The following is a 17364-nucleotide window of genomic DNA, read 5'->3' as shown; positions in this document are numbered from 1 at the left end:
TACTGAGTTCCTCCAGCACTTTGTGTGTGTTGCTTGGATTTCCAGCACCTGCAGGCTTTCTCGTGTTTGTGATGTAATGACCTAGATTTGATTAGGAAGCTTAAGGTAAAGAAACCCTTTGGAGGCAGTGATTATAATATGATAGGATTCACCCTGCAGTTTGAAAAGGAGAAGTTACAGTTGACCAAAGGGAATTCCAGAGGCATGCGAGAGGAGCTGGCCACAACTGACTGGAGAGGGACACTTGCAGGATGACAGAATAGCAATGCCTCATGTTTCTGGGGTAAATTTGGAAGAAACCTTCCAAACATGAAGTAGTATTCTAATGGGATGATGAGGCAACTATGACTAACAAGGGAAGTCAAAAACAGCTTAAAAATTAAAGAAAGAGCATATAATATGGCAAAAATTAGTGGGAAGGTAGAGGATTGGGAAGCTTTTACTAACAGAAGCCAACTGATTTCATGGGTTTCCCCTAGATCTTCCAGTATCCTCCCACAGTCCAAAGATATACCAGGTAGGCTAATTGGTTCACTGTCCAATGATCAGGTTAGAGTTTTGTCAGGGTTTGCTGGGGCAGTGTGGATTGAAGGGTTGGAAGCCTGCGCCATGCCGTATCACTAAATAGACAGATAAATAAAATTTTAATAATTTAATCTTTTAAAAAGTTTTTTTTTTATGTTTTTTGGGACAAAAGTGGATACCAGACCGCTGGAAAATGACATTGGAGAGGTAGTAATAGAGGATAAAGTAATGGCGGAAGAACTTAAGTACTTTGAGTTAGTCTTCACTACGGAAGACAGTAGTATTGCAAAAATGTGAGTGTCAGGGGGCAGAAGTGTATACAGTTATATTACTGGGGAAAAAGGTGCTTAGGAAGCTGAAAGGTCTGAAGGTAGGGAAGTCACCTGAACCAGATGGACTGCACCCCAGGGTTCTGAAAGGAGTCTGAAGAGATTATGGAAGCTTTAGTAATGGTCTTTCAGGAATCACTGGATTCTGTTATTGTTCCTGAAGACTGAAAAATTGCAAATATCACACCATTCTTTAAGAACGGAGGAAGGCAGAAGAAAGGAAATTATAGGCCAGTTAGTCTGACTTCAGTGGCTGGAAAGATATTGGAGTATATTATTAAGGCTGAGATTTCAGGGGGCTTGGAGGTACAGACAAATAAGCCAAATTCAGCATGGTTTTCTAAAGGGGAAATCTTGCCTGACAGATCTGTTGGAATTCTTTTGAGGAAATAACAGGCAGGATAGACAAAGGAGAGTCAGTAGATATTGTTCATTTGGATTTTCAGAAGGCCTTTGACAAGGTGCCACACTTAACAAGCAAAGTGTCCATATTTCAGGAAAGTTCCTAGCATGTATAGAAGATTGGCTGACCATCAGGAGGCAAAGGGTGGGTATATTCAATGGCTGGCTGGTGGTGACTAGTTGTATGCCATAGGAGTTAGTATTGGAACCACTTCTTTTAAGTTATACGTCAATCATTTTGATTAACTAATTGATGACTGTATGGCCAAGTTTTCACATGATATGAAGACAGGTTGGGGGGGGGCAGGTTTAGGAAGCAGGGTGTCTGCCAAAAGACTTAAGACATATTGGGGGAATGAGCAAATAAAGTGACAGAAGGAATACAGTGCAGAGAAGTGCATGGTCATGTATTCTGGCAGATCTCCAACCACCAATTCCCCCAAAACTATACCATAACCTGTCTTTATGTATAAAATATAACCAGCAATGAAAGACAAATATAATCTTTATTTCACATTTTGAACCAGGATGTTATCCATCTCTAAAGTTTAAAAAACACAGTAGATGTTAAAATAGAGGAGAAAGATTTGTGATTAAAATTATTAAAAACGTGTGAGATTACCAAAACTAACTCAATCTACCTGAAAAAACAGATAAATTATTACTGTTGGCATAGAAAACAGAAGAGGTGTGATCTAAAACCCTAAATTGACAGCAGCCACCCTGTCAACTGGTAGAATCGAATCCAATTGTCAGGCAGGTGGAAAATCTCTTTAGTCTCACTAAGCACTCCATACAACAAAGAAGCAGGTAAACAAGGTCTTAATCACTTAACAGTGACTACAACGTAACGCAGAAGACAAAATTTAGACATGATTATTTCCAGAGATGTCTGGAGAGAAAAATTAACAGCTATGAAAATATTTGCTTGCCTGGCCTTTACTCGCAATAACTGTATTTTCAATATTCAATTTCAGTTTTCCAACACTTGCATGGAGCTTCCTCAAGTCAAAGTTCAATTTATTATCAGAATGTCACCACATTCAACAACACTGAGATTCTTTTTCCTGTGGGCATACGCAGCAAATCTATAGAACAGTAACCGTAACCAGGATCGACGAAAGAGCAAGAACATAGAAAACAGTGCAAATATAAATAAATCGTAATAAATAATGGGAGTATGAAATAACAAGACAAAAAGACCTTAAAGTGAGATAATCGGTTATGGGAACACCTCAATAGATAAATGTAGTTATCCCCTTTTGTTCAAGAGCCTGATGATTGAGGCATAGTAACTCTTCTTGAACCCGGTGGTGAGAGTCCTGAAGCACCTGTACCCTCTACCTGACTGCAGCAGCGAGAAAAGAAGATGACCTGGGTGGTGAGGATCTTTGATGATGGATGCTGATTTTCTATGACAATGTTTCATATTAATGTGCTCAATGGTTGGGAAGGCTTAACTTTGATGTACTGGGCTGTATCCACTATCTTTTGTAGGATTTTCCATTCAAGGCTGCTTCCCATACCAGGCCATAATGCAGCCAGTCAGCACACTTTCCACCACACATCTAGAGAAGCTGGTCAAGGTTTTTGATGACAAGCAATAAAAGACATGCATGAACTGAAAATGCAAAATGAATATCCTTTCACTTGGGTTATATTATGTTAGGGTTTGTGAAAGTCATTCACAACTTTTGTCTGTTCTACTCCATTCTTGCTTTGGAAGCATCACTGCATTTAAGCAGTGAAACATGCCAAGATGAAACTGTTGTATAATACCCTTGGGACAAACAATGGAAACATTCTGGACATGAACTAATGGAAGTAATTTACATTTTAAAAAAATGCTGACTTAATGCAGTGGTAATATTGCAATTTTCTTCCCTTTAACACCTCTCACTACCAGTCTCTCTTTCAACTAGGCTTCTTTATTACAGGGGGAAAGGAGAAAACAAGAAAGGGACCTCATCAGCCAATTAATGCTGGATATCTTGAGCAACACACGAAAAACCATGGAGGAACTTAGCAAGTTATTCAGCATCTTTGTCTTAAAGAAGTGTCTTGGCCTGAAATATAAACTGTTTATTCACCTCTGTGGACGTTGCCCAACTGACAGAGTTCCTCTCGTATTGTTTGTTGTGATATATGCCCTAGACTTCTTCAATCAAACCAAATGCACAGATACCATTTTAACAATTAATATACAACCCCAAATGTTAATTGTGGTCAGCATAGTGGTAGAAGAAAGCATTCTCCCTGCTAAGTTTCCCATCTTCTCCACAGTATCTGATGCTAGAGTGATAGTAGCAATCAAATAAGTTTTTACACAGCAAACACACTATACAAAAACATACTTTGTATGTTTGATATAAATTAATAGATACAAAAAAACATGGCACATGTTCAATTACGACTGATTGCAGAGAATTCCAGTTAATGGGACAGCTGCTTATTTGGGACAACTTTTAACGAAAAAACACAGTCCAAAGAAAATAACTGGGATTCCCTTTGTTTATTTTAGACACCATGCCAATTAATTGGGACAGGAAACTGTTACTGAAGTTTAAAAACTTTAAAAAAAAATTGCTTTAGTTACATATGTTTTGAGTTCAAAAAGCAGTGATTTTTGCCACTGATAGTTGGTGAGAAATAAGCACCAAGACAATTCAGAACAGGTTTGCTCAGTGTGTTTTCCAGCATTCAGGCTTGGAGATGCCAGAAAAGACTGGGAGTGAAAATAAAACTATTTCACCACTTCAACAAGTTAAAGAATAGGAAGAATTAGAAGGTATTGACAATTGTCCTGAATGTTACAATGAAAATAAAGATTTGGAAGATGCAATCATCAAAAGTACTGAATGAAGACAGTCCGTTATCTGCAATGTATCGACACTAATTTTGTTAATTTACAATTAAAAGAACACAGCAGTGTACAATGGATGAATTTTTCTCCCAGTAACTATTAGGAACCAATACAGAATTTTATAGTACTGCAGCGGTATTGGTAATGTTTTAAATTCTTCTGTATTTTATTGAAATACATAATTTGTTACTCACTTAAATGGTAATTTGACTCTTTTTTAATACTGTACCTTTTAAACTATTTTCATGAAACTCTTGGCAACCATTTAATTGGGTCAAAATGTACTGGTGTCGATGTGTCCCAATTAACTGGAATCAGCTCCACCTCCACTGATATAATTGATGTATAACATTATTTTAGTCTGGTGGATGATGGATAGACTTAAATTAGTATAACTTCTCTCAACTTTGAAGTAAATTACAAGCATTTTCTCTGAACTATCGAATACCTTCAATTGCACAGTGATTCATGACTAAGAAAGAACCTTAATCCCGAGGGGTGCTTCAACTTCCCTTAAACCATTAGGAAAATTGTATGGACACCTTGTGCCAATTAATTAACAAAAATCAAAGAAAAGGGGCGATCTTAGAATGACTATCATTTTGGTTCTAAACACTAATTAAAACTATATTAAATATACATCCTAGGATGCACTGGGACACATCACCAATGATGTAAGCTGGGGTCATCAGGTGTTTTGGGTCTCTGAATATCAGACACCCTCACCCAGGCGACTCTGCAGGGTTGATCAGGCCCTAGCTTATGTCCCAGCAGCATTGACCCAAGGGTCACAACTCTTGATCCACAGTGATCTGGAGGCTTGCTCAGCCTCTGTGACAGTCTGCATCTTTCTTGAAGAAAAGCCACTTAACGCTTGGCTCAAAGTCTAAAGTAAACTTTTCAAGATTCAACGTGTAAATATCTAGTATCACAACTGTACAAAGTCTGATGCCTTAATGTCAAGAGCTTGGTACCAATTTCATGTAGGCTGGCCACAAGTGGCATAACAGATTAGCTTCAGCACAAAACCATGCTATAGGAACTCAGTGGGTCAGACAACATGTGTAAGGAAATTAACAGTCAATATTTGTTCATCTGGACCAGCTTCATCATTGCGTCTCAACTGAAATTGTGTTTATCCATTTTACACCCTTGATGTTACCTGTCCCACTGAGTTTCTTCAGCATTTCTGTGTTGCTCCAGACTCCAGCATGTCCAGTTTCCCTGTCTCTGTAACAATCATGTTCACTTTCATTGGAGTGAAGATACAAAGTTTCCAGTCCTCATCTCTGCTCCCCTGGTCACCAACTAAGCAGGCCTACACTTACAGCTCAAATCACCTATCACAACAGATTTGCACAAAAATGCCAACAAAGGCAATCAATGGTCAAGTTCAGGAACAAGAGACAAGAAAATTTGTTGAAAATATTAAAAAAAAACACATCACTGTAAAAAATGTAGTGGGTTTTCATATCACAACCCAATGCCAAAGCATAGGCATTCTTTGCCAAAAGTGAATTTATACATTCTTTAAAATTAAAAGGGAATGCTATTACTTTTAAAGAGGAATATTAAAAAAAGATGCAAGCAGTAATTAAGAAATTAACACATTTATACTGTAACTGTCCTAAAGATCCAAAATGGATATAATTTTAATGGAAATATCCATATTACAGTTTACAAATTTAATTACTGGTTTAATTATTTACTACGTTTCACTTCCATGTGCTCAGATGACAAGAAATAAACAGGCATTTTGCTTGATCATGTAGGGTTTCTCTTCAATTATGTAAGAACAGTCTTGTTCATGTGCCTTGCGCGTTACATGCTTGGGTGATCATGGCTCTCCACATCAAACGATCCCTTGCAGTGTCAATGATATCTCACACATTTACATTTGCTAGTTCTTTCACAATTTACATATATTTTCTTCTTCGCCTTCCTCTTCCTTGTTTCCCAGGCATACGGCCTTGTAAAATAAGGTATTCTATTTCTCCCTTTCTGATTACATTAAATTAATCCTCTCATTTAATGTTCTCATTAAAGATCTTTTTGTATGGGCACGTTGGAGTACTATCTCATTAGTTACCCGATCTCTCTATGATACTTGTACCATTCTTCTGAGAAACCACATTTCTGTTGCTTCTTTGGAGTTCTGGTGTTATAGTCCATGTTTAGGAAGCATACAGCAAGGTTGACCAGATGTAACATTTTAGTACAAACAGTACAGAACCAAAATGCAAAAAGCAAATTTAAGATGCAGAAACCAACCAGCAAAACCCGATTCTCTAATAAACTTCTATCGCAGGTGAAAAAACATATTTACCAATTGTTATATCAAATTTGCCAGAGTTTAAACATTTGAACCACATCAAATGTGGTTCAAAAGCCCACAATTCTGGTCTCCATCAAAATATAAAAAAACAAACCAAATAATTAAATAGATTCACCACCATTAAGTGAAGCTTAAGTTAAATGTTACAGTTCATAATGACAAAATTGCAGTAATCAATTTGGCTCCAGTTTTAATCAAGGCTTCAGAGCACATTTTACAACCGGATTTTCAATTATGTAACTGTCATTTTGTTTTAATTATAATTCTTTCTGAATGGAATTTAATTCCATGATTCACAATGTTTCTTTTTACTTAAAGAACAAATAAGGACATAGCTCTCCACTGTAACTGCACAATCTCAATAAATTCTCATTTCAAATTAATGGAATTACTTGAAATTTCAAAAACAATGGTCTAATTATAAACTTTAATCAGTCAAACATAAATGGTGACTAAACAGAGCATTTCCAATTGTGCAAATCCTACATCATAAATAGGAAGCCCTATAATATTTTCTATTTGCTTCACCACTCAATGAGATCAAGGCTAATCCTTGCCCAGTTTTATCTTCCTCTTCATTCCTTTCATCCCTGGACTAAAAGAACAAAAAAATCTAATGGTCTCAGTTTTAAATATAGTCAACAGTCTGAGAATTTTAAACCTTTTTCACAGATCTAAGAAAAAGCTGCTGCATCTTAAATGTCAGGGATATTCATGACAATGAGGACAATCTGAAATAGTAAATTAGAATCAAGAAATATATTACCATAATCAGGCTTATTACCACCGACATATGTCATGAAATTTGTTTTGAGGCAGTAGTACAAAGCAACACATAAAAAGTTACAATGAGAAAAAAATAACAGTGCAAAAAGAGAGCAAAAATAGTGAGGTAGTGTTCTTGGACCATTCAGAAATCTGGTGGCATAGCGAAAGAAGCTTTTCTTAAAATGTGTGTCTTCAGGGTCCTGGACCTCTTCCCTGAAGGTAGAAATGATAAAAATGCCTTGGATGGTGAGGGTCTTAAATGATGGATGCTGCTTTCTTGAGAACAATTATCCTTACCAGTTCAAATGTTATTTTACCTGCAGCAGTTTAGGACAAGGGCAAAAATGGGTCAGAGAATTTCCTATACTACTGACAATTTTGGTTAAGGCCAAGCATTTCCTAAAGTCTGCTTTTGCTTTATTCTCATCTTTGCTGAAGTAAACACCAAACAAGGCTTGAGTTCCACTTCCGTTCCATTTACACAGAACTTCTGATCTTAATGCCAGATGCATGAGTTGCAACCTACTTTGACGTGAGAGCTCTGCAAATGCGTGGTTAGGCAACTTTGAGGGTTGAGTAAATGTATACTCTTACATTAAAAGAACTATGGGCAGATATTGTAAACTATTACACTGACATGATACTGCATTACGTTAAGTATAAACAGCAGCCCAGGTAGAGAACTAGCTGATTAGTACAGACTTCCTCTATAACCTATTTATACAAAACCAAACTCTCTCTGGCATGTTAATGCAAATTAAATTGAATGCAAAATTGAATACTGAATATAAAAGCCAGCAGGCATCACAATTAGATGTAGAAGCCATTATGTTGCAGCTTGTTTTGTATACCTACCAAATAAAAAATGATTTATCAGTAAAATGGCAGTCAAAGCAATACACTAAATTAATTCAAATATGTGAACAATTCAAACTAAATCACTTCAAAAATGCTTTCAACACCAAAAAATATTCCCAACAACTGATGAGAATTTCCCAGTTTGAAATGGACAAAATGCAAATACTTGGGGCCAATACTGAATTATAATTTAATGATAATTGTTAAGATTACTCTGGTTTGAGGCAAGTGCTGGACTATCCACAGGAAGTGTGTATACTTCACATGAGACAAGCAGAAACTAATCTACACCTGATAATCATTTGTACTGAAAGTTTGGTTTTGAGATGAACTTTGTAAGAAGTCTCCACAGGTGCTTGAAATATAGAGACCAAAAATAAAACAGATGACATTTGTGTTCAGGATATGGCTCAAACTGAGTTACATTTTTTAAACAATCAGGAAATTCTATATGGTGGTTTTTGACCTCAAACTTAATTAACAGTTCTCCCACAAAGCAAAAAAAAACTACAGATATGGAAATATGACAACAGATGTTGAGGATACTGCAGGGCAATGGAGAGAGCATCTGTAGAATATCGTTAGCAATTTTTATTTGATAAAAGTACTCTACCCATTTCAAAACTCATTCAATTCAGGTTGTAATGCTTAACCTTACAATGCCAAACATGTGAGTCTTGAAGCACATTTGAAGTTCTAGTAATATTAGCATATGATCTACAATGGCATTATAATTTTGTCTGGTCAAAGATTCCACACCTTGGTTGAGTGGGCATGTCTATGCCTCACACACCATCTGCACACAACTTTCAAGATGCACTTCCATGATCTGCAGAAGTGGCTATGACTCAGCATAGACCGAGGTTAACAACTTTACCAGCAACATAGAAGAATACAGCACAAAATTAAGCAATTTGGCTCACAATGTCTGTGACCCAACACAATTCCAAATTCTATAGTACAAGGCCTTCCATTCCCTGCATTATGATGGATCTGTTCAACAGCTTAAATGACAATTGAATGCACTTCAACTACTAATGTTGGCTGCTCATTATTCCAGGGAACTAAAAAAAAAATCCTGCCTTCTATATATTTTTTAAAACTTTCCCCCGCCCACCAATGCAGTTGGTGCTCTAGTGGGGCTGGCTACTCCAAAGTCAAAGCCCAAAGACAGTGTAGCAGAGCAAGGACGACTCATGAGATCAAAATACTACTGCGCCCGAACAGTCATTTAACAGCAACAGATCCCCGGACTATGTTTGCGAGAGCGCAATCATCGCCGACAGAACGGAATAATTGTTGATAACAGATAACTGTCGCCCTGTGAGAGGCGCCTTGACAGCAGCCAGCCCGCGGGTGGGGGCCAGGCACGCGAAACAACTTGACAGCAGATCAGGTGGCGGGCAGTGGGTCACTGACAATAGCAGACCCCGGTATGGAAAGGGGTGAGGAACTCTCCTGGGCCCCGCGGTGGTGGAGGGCTGTCAGCAGCAGAGCCCGGGGAAGGATGGAGTGGAAACCGCTATGGTCCCGGAGGCATGGGGGGATGGGGGGGGAAAGCAGAGTCTGGTGGGTAGGGTAGGGTGGGGTGTGGGGGGAAGCCCGGCACCAACAGGCCCAGGCCAGCCTCACTCACCTATTGTGGAGATGAAAGTTGTGTTAAAGGCGTCCTCCGAGAAGCGGAACAGGAGGCAGGTTTTGCCGACGCCGCTGTCACCGATCAGCAGCAGTTTGAAGAGGTAATCGTACGTCTTCGCCATGTTGGGACGGCTGAACGGGCGGCGGCGGCGGAGGAGGGAGAGTGGCAATGCGAGGGGCGGAACGTCACCAGCAGGCTCGCAGCTTATTGGCTGATGGCTGACGACCTTGCGCGGATCGATGGGCCCCCAAATACTGCCGCAATAGCTGATGGGAATTGTAGTCCTTTTCTGAGAGTGCTCAGTTCCGTGGTTAGTTTCATTTCTCGTCATTTTTTATCAGTCTGTTGTTATTAAGCGTTGCGAATGGAATTCAACAACTTTAATAATTACGCTATGATGAGCAGGAATGAAAGTGTGTTTTTGCTTTGGGAAGGAAAGGCCCAGGGTCCAAATACTAGATGTCAAAAGCTCCTTTATTAGATGTACTCCTGAGATCGATAAAACAAAAAAAATGTATGCATTGATTTGCCAAAATGAAGATGATTTAAGCATTTGATAAAAGCAGAGGTAGAGTGGTTCTTGTTTGCCACTTATCTGGCCTATATTGAGCCATCTCTACTTCTTGCGTCTAAAGCTCTCCTCCTTACCGTTATACGAGCTTTTATCATCACCTGCAAACTTCTGGAATGTACTGGCAGCCATCTATAGTGGCAGTAGTGGCTTTACATCATTCAAAAAGCTGCGGGACGTATCTGAAAGGGAAAGGCTGTGGAAGAGGGACTAGCTAGAGAACTCATAGATTTTGTAAAAAGCATAAATATACACTACAAAAGGAAAGGGTTGAAAAACAGACCTTGTGAAATCTCAGGAACAGCCTTCCAGTTGCAAATGATCTGTTAACCATTACTCTTTGTCCTTATCACTGAAACAGGCTTGGATCCAATTTGCTGCCCTTCCTTATGGGAACAAATTCTTTTCTACCCCTTCGATTTTTGATACAAGTTTGTTTTTACAATTTACAGCCTGCAACCAGGATCTCTTCATGGAATTACAATCACAGAATTGTTATAGCATGCAAGGACGCCATTCAGTCTGTCAGGCCTGTATTGAATATTGTAAGAACAATCCAGTTAGCCCTGATCACCTTTCTAAAGGAAAAAAGAATGAAAAGCTGACTGCATTTTGTAAACATTCCACAGATTGATATTTCCCCCCAAATATTGTGCTGCCTTCTGGTTCTGTGACAATCCATCGTCTACTTTTAATGTCTTCATTTAATACCTACTGCTCACTATTTTTCTAATAAATTGCATATTGCTCTAAGATTTTTATGTTCTGCAGTCTGGTGGATTCTTTACAGAATTACCTGTTTTTAAAATTTCACTGTCCATTAGGTTCTTATACAGCTGTGCCTAATGCTTTGATTACATTTTCCAGCTTCCTGGATCTTTTTTACCACACTGTCTGGTGTGTCCTATACAGTACTGCCTGCTGAATTTTTTATGTAGCAGTGGCTGCAGTTATTTTTATGCTCTGTTGCCTGCTGGTTTATTTATACCTCACTGCTTGCTCTTTCCTTGATTTGCTGCCTCCTATTTTTTATATTCTGCCATCTCCTGGATTTTGTGTTTCAGTACGGTGTGCTGGTTTGTACCTTACTGCTCCTTTTTTTTAGGTTTCACTGCCTGCTAATTCCAATACTAGGCAATACAAGGACTTTACACAATTTCCTGCTGGAATTTTGTTTAATACAGAGATACCTGCTTGCTTTTCTATAAATGGATTCCATTTAATTGGGACACATTGGAACCAGTGTGTTTTGTCCTAATTGGCTGAAGCTTCATGGAAAAACACAAACCATCATTTAATTAAGTAACAAATTATGTGTTTAAATAAAATAGTACAAATTTGAATATTACCAATACCTGTTTATTACTATAAAGCTGTGTATTGGTTCCTAATAGTTATCGATGGAAGAATTCCTCCAGTGTACGCTGCCGTGCTCTTTTGATTGACTGTAAATGAGCACAATCAGTGCAGACACCTAGTGTAGATAATGGTCTGCCTTCATTCAATGCTTTCGATGATTGCATCTTCCAAATCTTCATTTTCATTGTAACATTCAAGATGATTGGCGATACCTTCAAATTCTTTGTAGTTCCTAACTTGTTGAAATAGTGAAATCATTTAATTTTCACTCTGGCTGTTTCTGGCATCTCCAGGCTTAATGCTTTAAACCATGGTGAGTGAAACAGTTCTGAAATGCCTTTCTGCATATTTCTAGCCTACTATCAGTGACAAAAATCACTACTTTCTGAACACAACCACATGCAACTAATGCTTTTTAAAAACTGTTTGTTCTAAGTATGGTGTAAAGTCTATTGGGCACACAAGTGTGCAAAATTTATGCTAATTAGAAACTTTTAGACAACAGGCTGCTGTCCCAATTAAGCAGCATAATGTCTCAAATAAATAAAGTGAATCCTGGCAATTTTCTTGATTAGATTTTATTCTTTATGAGATGCCTCAAATAAGCAGCTGCCCCAATTAACCAGAATCTACTGTATTTCAGTGCCTGATCTATTATAGGTTTCTGCCTGCTGGTTTATCTGTACACCCAGCATGCTGTTCCTATATTATAAGCTCTTCACTCCTGGATTTGCCTGTCTTGCATTATACTTTGTAACCTGCTCTTATTTAATGCTTCTCTGCTTCCTCTTTTTTGTTCTTCATTGCTGTATGATCTTCTTATATATATGAGGGGTGATTGATAAGTTCGTGGCCTAGGGTAGAAGGAATTAATTTTAAAAAAACCTAGCACATTTATTTTTCGACATAGTCCCCTCCTACATTTACACACTTAGTCCAGCAGTTGTGGAGCATACTGATCTTGGACCTCCAGAAAGTGTCCACAGCAGGGGTGATTGATAAGTTTGTGGCCTAAGGTAGGAGATGAGTTATTAACCAAACTTTCTGCATAATCACTTAAAAAGCCGAACTGCATGTGCATGTAACGAGAGCTGTATAACTCATCTCCTTCTACCTTAGGCCACAAACTTATCAATCACCAATTTGTGGACTCTTTCTTGAGGCCCAAGATCCATATGCTCCACAGTCGCTGGACTAAGTGTGTAAATGTAGGAAGGGACTATGTTGATAAATAAATGTGCTAGGTTTTCTAAAATTGACTCCTTCTACCTTAGGCCACAAACTTATCATTCACTCCCCGTACTTTACAGCAGGCCACTGGTTTTCTCTCATACTCTCCTGCCATTGGGCTTTTTAGTTTTGGCCATCTTTTTATTCTTTGCTGATTTTTAGTATTTTTCTATTTGCTGTTAGTACTGTGTTTCCCACCTAGGAGCGCTGTTTCGTTTGGCTGTATTAATGGGTATTCATGTATGGTCAAATGGTAATTAAACTTCAACTTGAACTTGCTGTCTCTTTAATATCTTAATGACTGCCTTTTAAAAATCTTTACTGCTTCTAGGGTTGTTCATTGACTTGGCTGCATGACATTGTTTAAAACTTCAAATTCTGCTGCATCTTCATTATTCCACTATTTGTTGTTCTTTCATACAGAGCTACTAGCTGTTTTACTTTATTCAAGACCTGGATGTTTTTGTTTTGTATTTTTCACTACCATTTTTATATTGATCTGTCTGCTATAGCTTTTCAATTGGTTGCATGCTTATTATTATACTTTTCGATCACTTTGCACCAGTTTTTTTCTAATTGTTTATATTTTCCTGTCAATACAGGTTATATGTGTCCTGTGATGCTGCTGCAAGCAAGTTTTACATTGCATGTTTCCATATGACAACAAACTTGACTTTGGCTTTGACTTTCTGAGATAATTGCATGCCTTTTTGTTAGACTCTGCCATCTGCTGGTTTTTCTGCTGCAGTGCAGAGCCCTTTTATACTTCACAGCTGGTTATCTCCCCTTTCTTTCCAGTCAAGACGAAGGGTGTTGGCCTGAAATGTTGAACGTCCACTTCCCTTCCTAGATGACGCCTGACCTGCCGAGTGCCTTTAGCATTTTTGTGTTGTTTCAGATATCAGCATCTGCAGTCCCTTCTGTCTCTGTAGTTCACTGCCTGTCCTTTTTTTTTGTTATATTCTATGTACTGCACCCCACTAGAATGCTTTTACTCCATCGTCTGCTGTTTCATTCAGAGTTGCCTTTATCTACTCTGCTGCTGGCTACTTTTAATCTAATCATTTGCACACAGCTGAATATTTATTGATTATTTTTTATACAGTACTGTTTGCTGGTTGTTTTATACTCTATTGCTTGCTTATATTTGAATTATGCGTCTTCTACTCTTATACTGACTGCACTTCATAAAAACACAATTTTTTTACTTGTGGTTGACTCCTTGTCTTAACATACCTGCATGTTTTATCTGTTGTCAGCTTTCTGGGTGGTTCTTCGATATCTTTACCTCCCCCTCCCCCTCAGCTTACCGCAGGGATTGCTCCCTCCATGATTCCCTTGTCCATTCGGCCCTCCGCACTAATCTCCCTCAAAGCACCTGCCCATTCACCTCCATTCAGGGCCCCAAGCAGTCCTTCAGGTGAGGGAGCACTTCACCTGTGAATCCGCTGAGGTCATCTATTGTGTCTGGTGCTCCCAATGCAGCCTCCTCTCCATTTGTGAGACCCGTCGTAAATTGGGGGACTCCTTTATCCTCCAAAAGCAGGAACTTCCTGGTGGCCGAAGATTTTAATTCCAATTCCCATTCCCATTCCAACATGTCAGTCCCTGACCTCCTCTTGTGTTAAGAGGAGGCCATCTTCAAGGTGGAACAGCAACACCTCTTACTCCGTCTGGGCAGCCGCCAACCTGATGCTATGAATATCAATTTTTCCTTCTGGTAAAAAATTCCCTTTCCCTCCCCTATTTTTCTATTCCCTACTCTGGCCTCTTACTTCTTCTCAGCCACCTATCACTTCTCCCGGGCCCCCTCCTCCTTCCCTTTCTCCTATGGTCCACTATCAGATTGCTTCCTCTCCAGCCCTTTAACTTTCCTACTTATCTGTCTTCACCTTTCACCTTCTATCTATCCTCCCCCACCTTTTTATTCTGTCATCTTCCCCCTTCCTTACCAGTCCTGAAGAAGGGTCTCAGCCCAAAACGTGCTGCCTGACCTGCTGAGTTGCTCCAGCATTTTGTGTGCATTTCTTTGATATGGTGTTGCCTGCTTTTATTTACAGGATAGACTGCTAGTTTCCTGTTCTCAGACAGAACTTAAAAAATTCTTCACCTTTACTCCGTTTTCACCAACCTCTTACTTTTATCGGGCCCATTTCTGATGTGTCTTCCCTTAGTTCACTTTTTCGATTGGAAGAGATGACTAGTGATTAGTATCTGAAAGGACCCCTGGAATGTTCCAACAGTTGACTACCTGCCTTTGCATCATGTTTCCTGGAGGGATCCATTCCCTTCTCTTAGGTTCTCACTCCACATTCTGCAACAGTGTTTCCGAAATATCTTCCTTTCCATCTCCAGCACTATGGATGGGGCTTTCTACCCTCTCTGTTCAGCTTCCTGTGACTTCTTAGCTTCCCATCTAGAGCAAAGAGTTACCCGTAATTTCACCTTCCACTCCACCAGCCTCCACATTTATCCAAACATACCCCATAACTTCTGCCATGTTCAACACATCATTATCAACCTTCCCTCTCCCCTCCACCTCAACTCTCCGTAGTTATTCAATCCCCACCAACCACTCCCTCCCTCGTGCCACCTTCCCATTCATCCTACAGGAGATGCCTATTACTCACCCTCCCATTATCTAGGCACCAAGCATCTCTTCCAGGTGAAGCAGAGAGTCTCTTGCACTTCCTCTAATTTAGTTACTGCGTTTTAAAAAAACTCTATGAACTCTAGCTTCATAGAGTTGAAACTATGAGGCAACTTCTCCCCTGACAAACAATGTGGCCTCCTCTACACTACACTACATTCCTCTACACTGAAGAAACCAAATGCTGATTGGGTGACCACTTTGCAGTTCACTGAGTCAACAAGGCTGTCAGCAAGCTTTCAATTGCCATCATTACAACTTGAATTCTTTATCACTTTTAATACTATTCCAACAAATTTCAGCATTAGATTTGCTCTTGAGGATTATAAAGAAGCCAGAAAAGAACTCAAGAAGGAAGGGACTGCGAAAAGTCCTTGGCAAGCAGGATCAAAGAAAATCTGAAGGCATTCTGTACATACATCAAGAGCAAGGGGATAACTAGGAAGCAGGTAGGAGCACTCAAGGATAAGTGAGGTGGGGAGACATTTGGTTGGATGTAGAGGATGTGGGTGAGGTCCTTAACCAATATTTACCAAGGATAAGGATGTAGAGGATAGGGAAATCAGTGCCAAGTTTATTAATTGTGCTTAGGGCATTTTGAGGAAGAGGTATTGTTGAATATCTTAAATCATTATGGTGGATAAATCTGAATGGATATACCCCAGGTTACTGAAAGATGAGATTGGTGGGGCCTTGACCGAGATCTTCATGCCCTTTTGTAGCCACAGGCAAAGTCCTGGAGGACTGGCGTGTAGCTAAATTTTCATTATTCAAGTAGAGAACCTGGAATCCTGGAAACTATAGACTGGCAAATCTCATGTCAGTGGTAGGGAAGATACTGGAGACTTCTTGGGTATAGGACTTATGAAATTTGGAAAACTATGAAGACCCAGCATGGCATTGTGAGGGGCAAGTCTTGTCTTACTAATTTGTTTAGAAACAGTTATTGCCCCTCTACCATCAGGCACTTGAACCAAAGGGGATAACTTCACTCACCCCATCACCTAAATGTTACCACTCTCAATGACTTTCACTGACTCCTCATCTCATGTTCTCGACATTTATTGCTTATTTATTATTTGATAATAAATTTACTTTGAAGTTTTTGATGAGGTTATGAGGGAGTTTGTCTACATGGACATTTCACAAGGTCCGTCATGGGAGGCTCGTTCAGAAGATTAAGATAAATGGGATCCATGGTGAATTCAGAACTGGCATGCCCATGCAAGACAGATAGTAGTGGTCAATAGGACTTATTTGAGCTGGTCTGTGATTAGCGGTGTTCTGCAGGGATCTGTACTAGGACCTCTGATGTTTGTGATATATATAAACGACCTGGATGAAAATGTAGATGGGTGGGTTAGTAAGTTTGCAGATTATATGAAAGTTGGTGATGCTGTAGATAGCATAGAAGACTGGCAAAGAATACAGTGGAATATAGATCTATTGCAGAGAAATGGCAAGTAGAGTTTTATCTGGTCAAATGTAGATATTACGCTGTTAGGGGCAAGACCCTTAACAGTGTTGATGAGCAGAGGGACATTGAGGTCAAAGTTCATAGCTCCCTGAAAGTGACTACACTGGTTGATAGGGTGGTCAAGAAAGCTTATGCATGCTTGCCTTCATTGCTCGAGGCTTTGAGTTCAAAAGTCAGGAAGTTATGTTGCAGTTTTATGAAACTCTAGTTAGGCTGTATATGGAGTATTGCATATAGTTTTGGTTGTCCCATTCCAGAAAGGATGTCAAGTCTTTGGAGAGGGTGCAGAAGAGGTTTACCAGGATGTTGCCTGGATTAGGGGGCATGTGCCATAATGAAAGATTGGACAGACTTATTG

The 17364-nt window shown here is 39.3% G+C and overlaps 1 protein-coding gene across 1 annotated transcript in view; it reads right to left on the bottom strand.

Moving 5' to 3' along the window:
- rab8b (RAB8B, member RAS oncogene family) overlaps window positions 1-9913 on the bottom strand; it is a 70971-nt gene extending 61058 nt beyond the window's left edge. Inside the window, exon 1 of the mRNA XM_059945996.1 lies at window positions 9717-9913. Within this exon, the coding sequence (XP_059801979.1) occupies window positions 9717-9840 (124 nt within the window). The 5' untranslated portion in view covers window positions 9841-9913. The remainder of the gene's footprint in view (window positions 1-9716) is intronic.
- Between the last annotated feature and the right edge of the window lie 7451 nt (window positions 9914-17364).

This window comes from Hypanus sabinus, chromosome 21 (assembly GCF_030144855.1).
Source record: "Hypanus sabinus isolate sHypSab1 chromosome 21, sHypSab1.hap1, whole genome shotgun sequence".
Taxonomy (NCBI): Eukaryota; Metazoa; Chordata; class Chondrichthyes; order Myliobatiformes; family Dasyatidae; genus Hypanus; species Hypanus sabinus.
The sequence above is the reverse complement of the archived record's forward strand: the minus strand, read 5'-3'. Positions and strand labels throughout refer to the sequence as shown.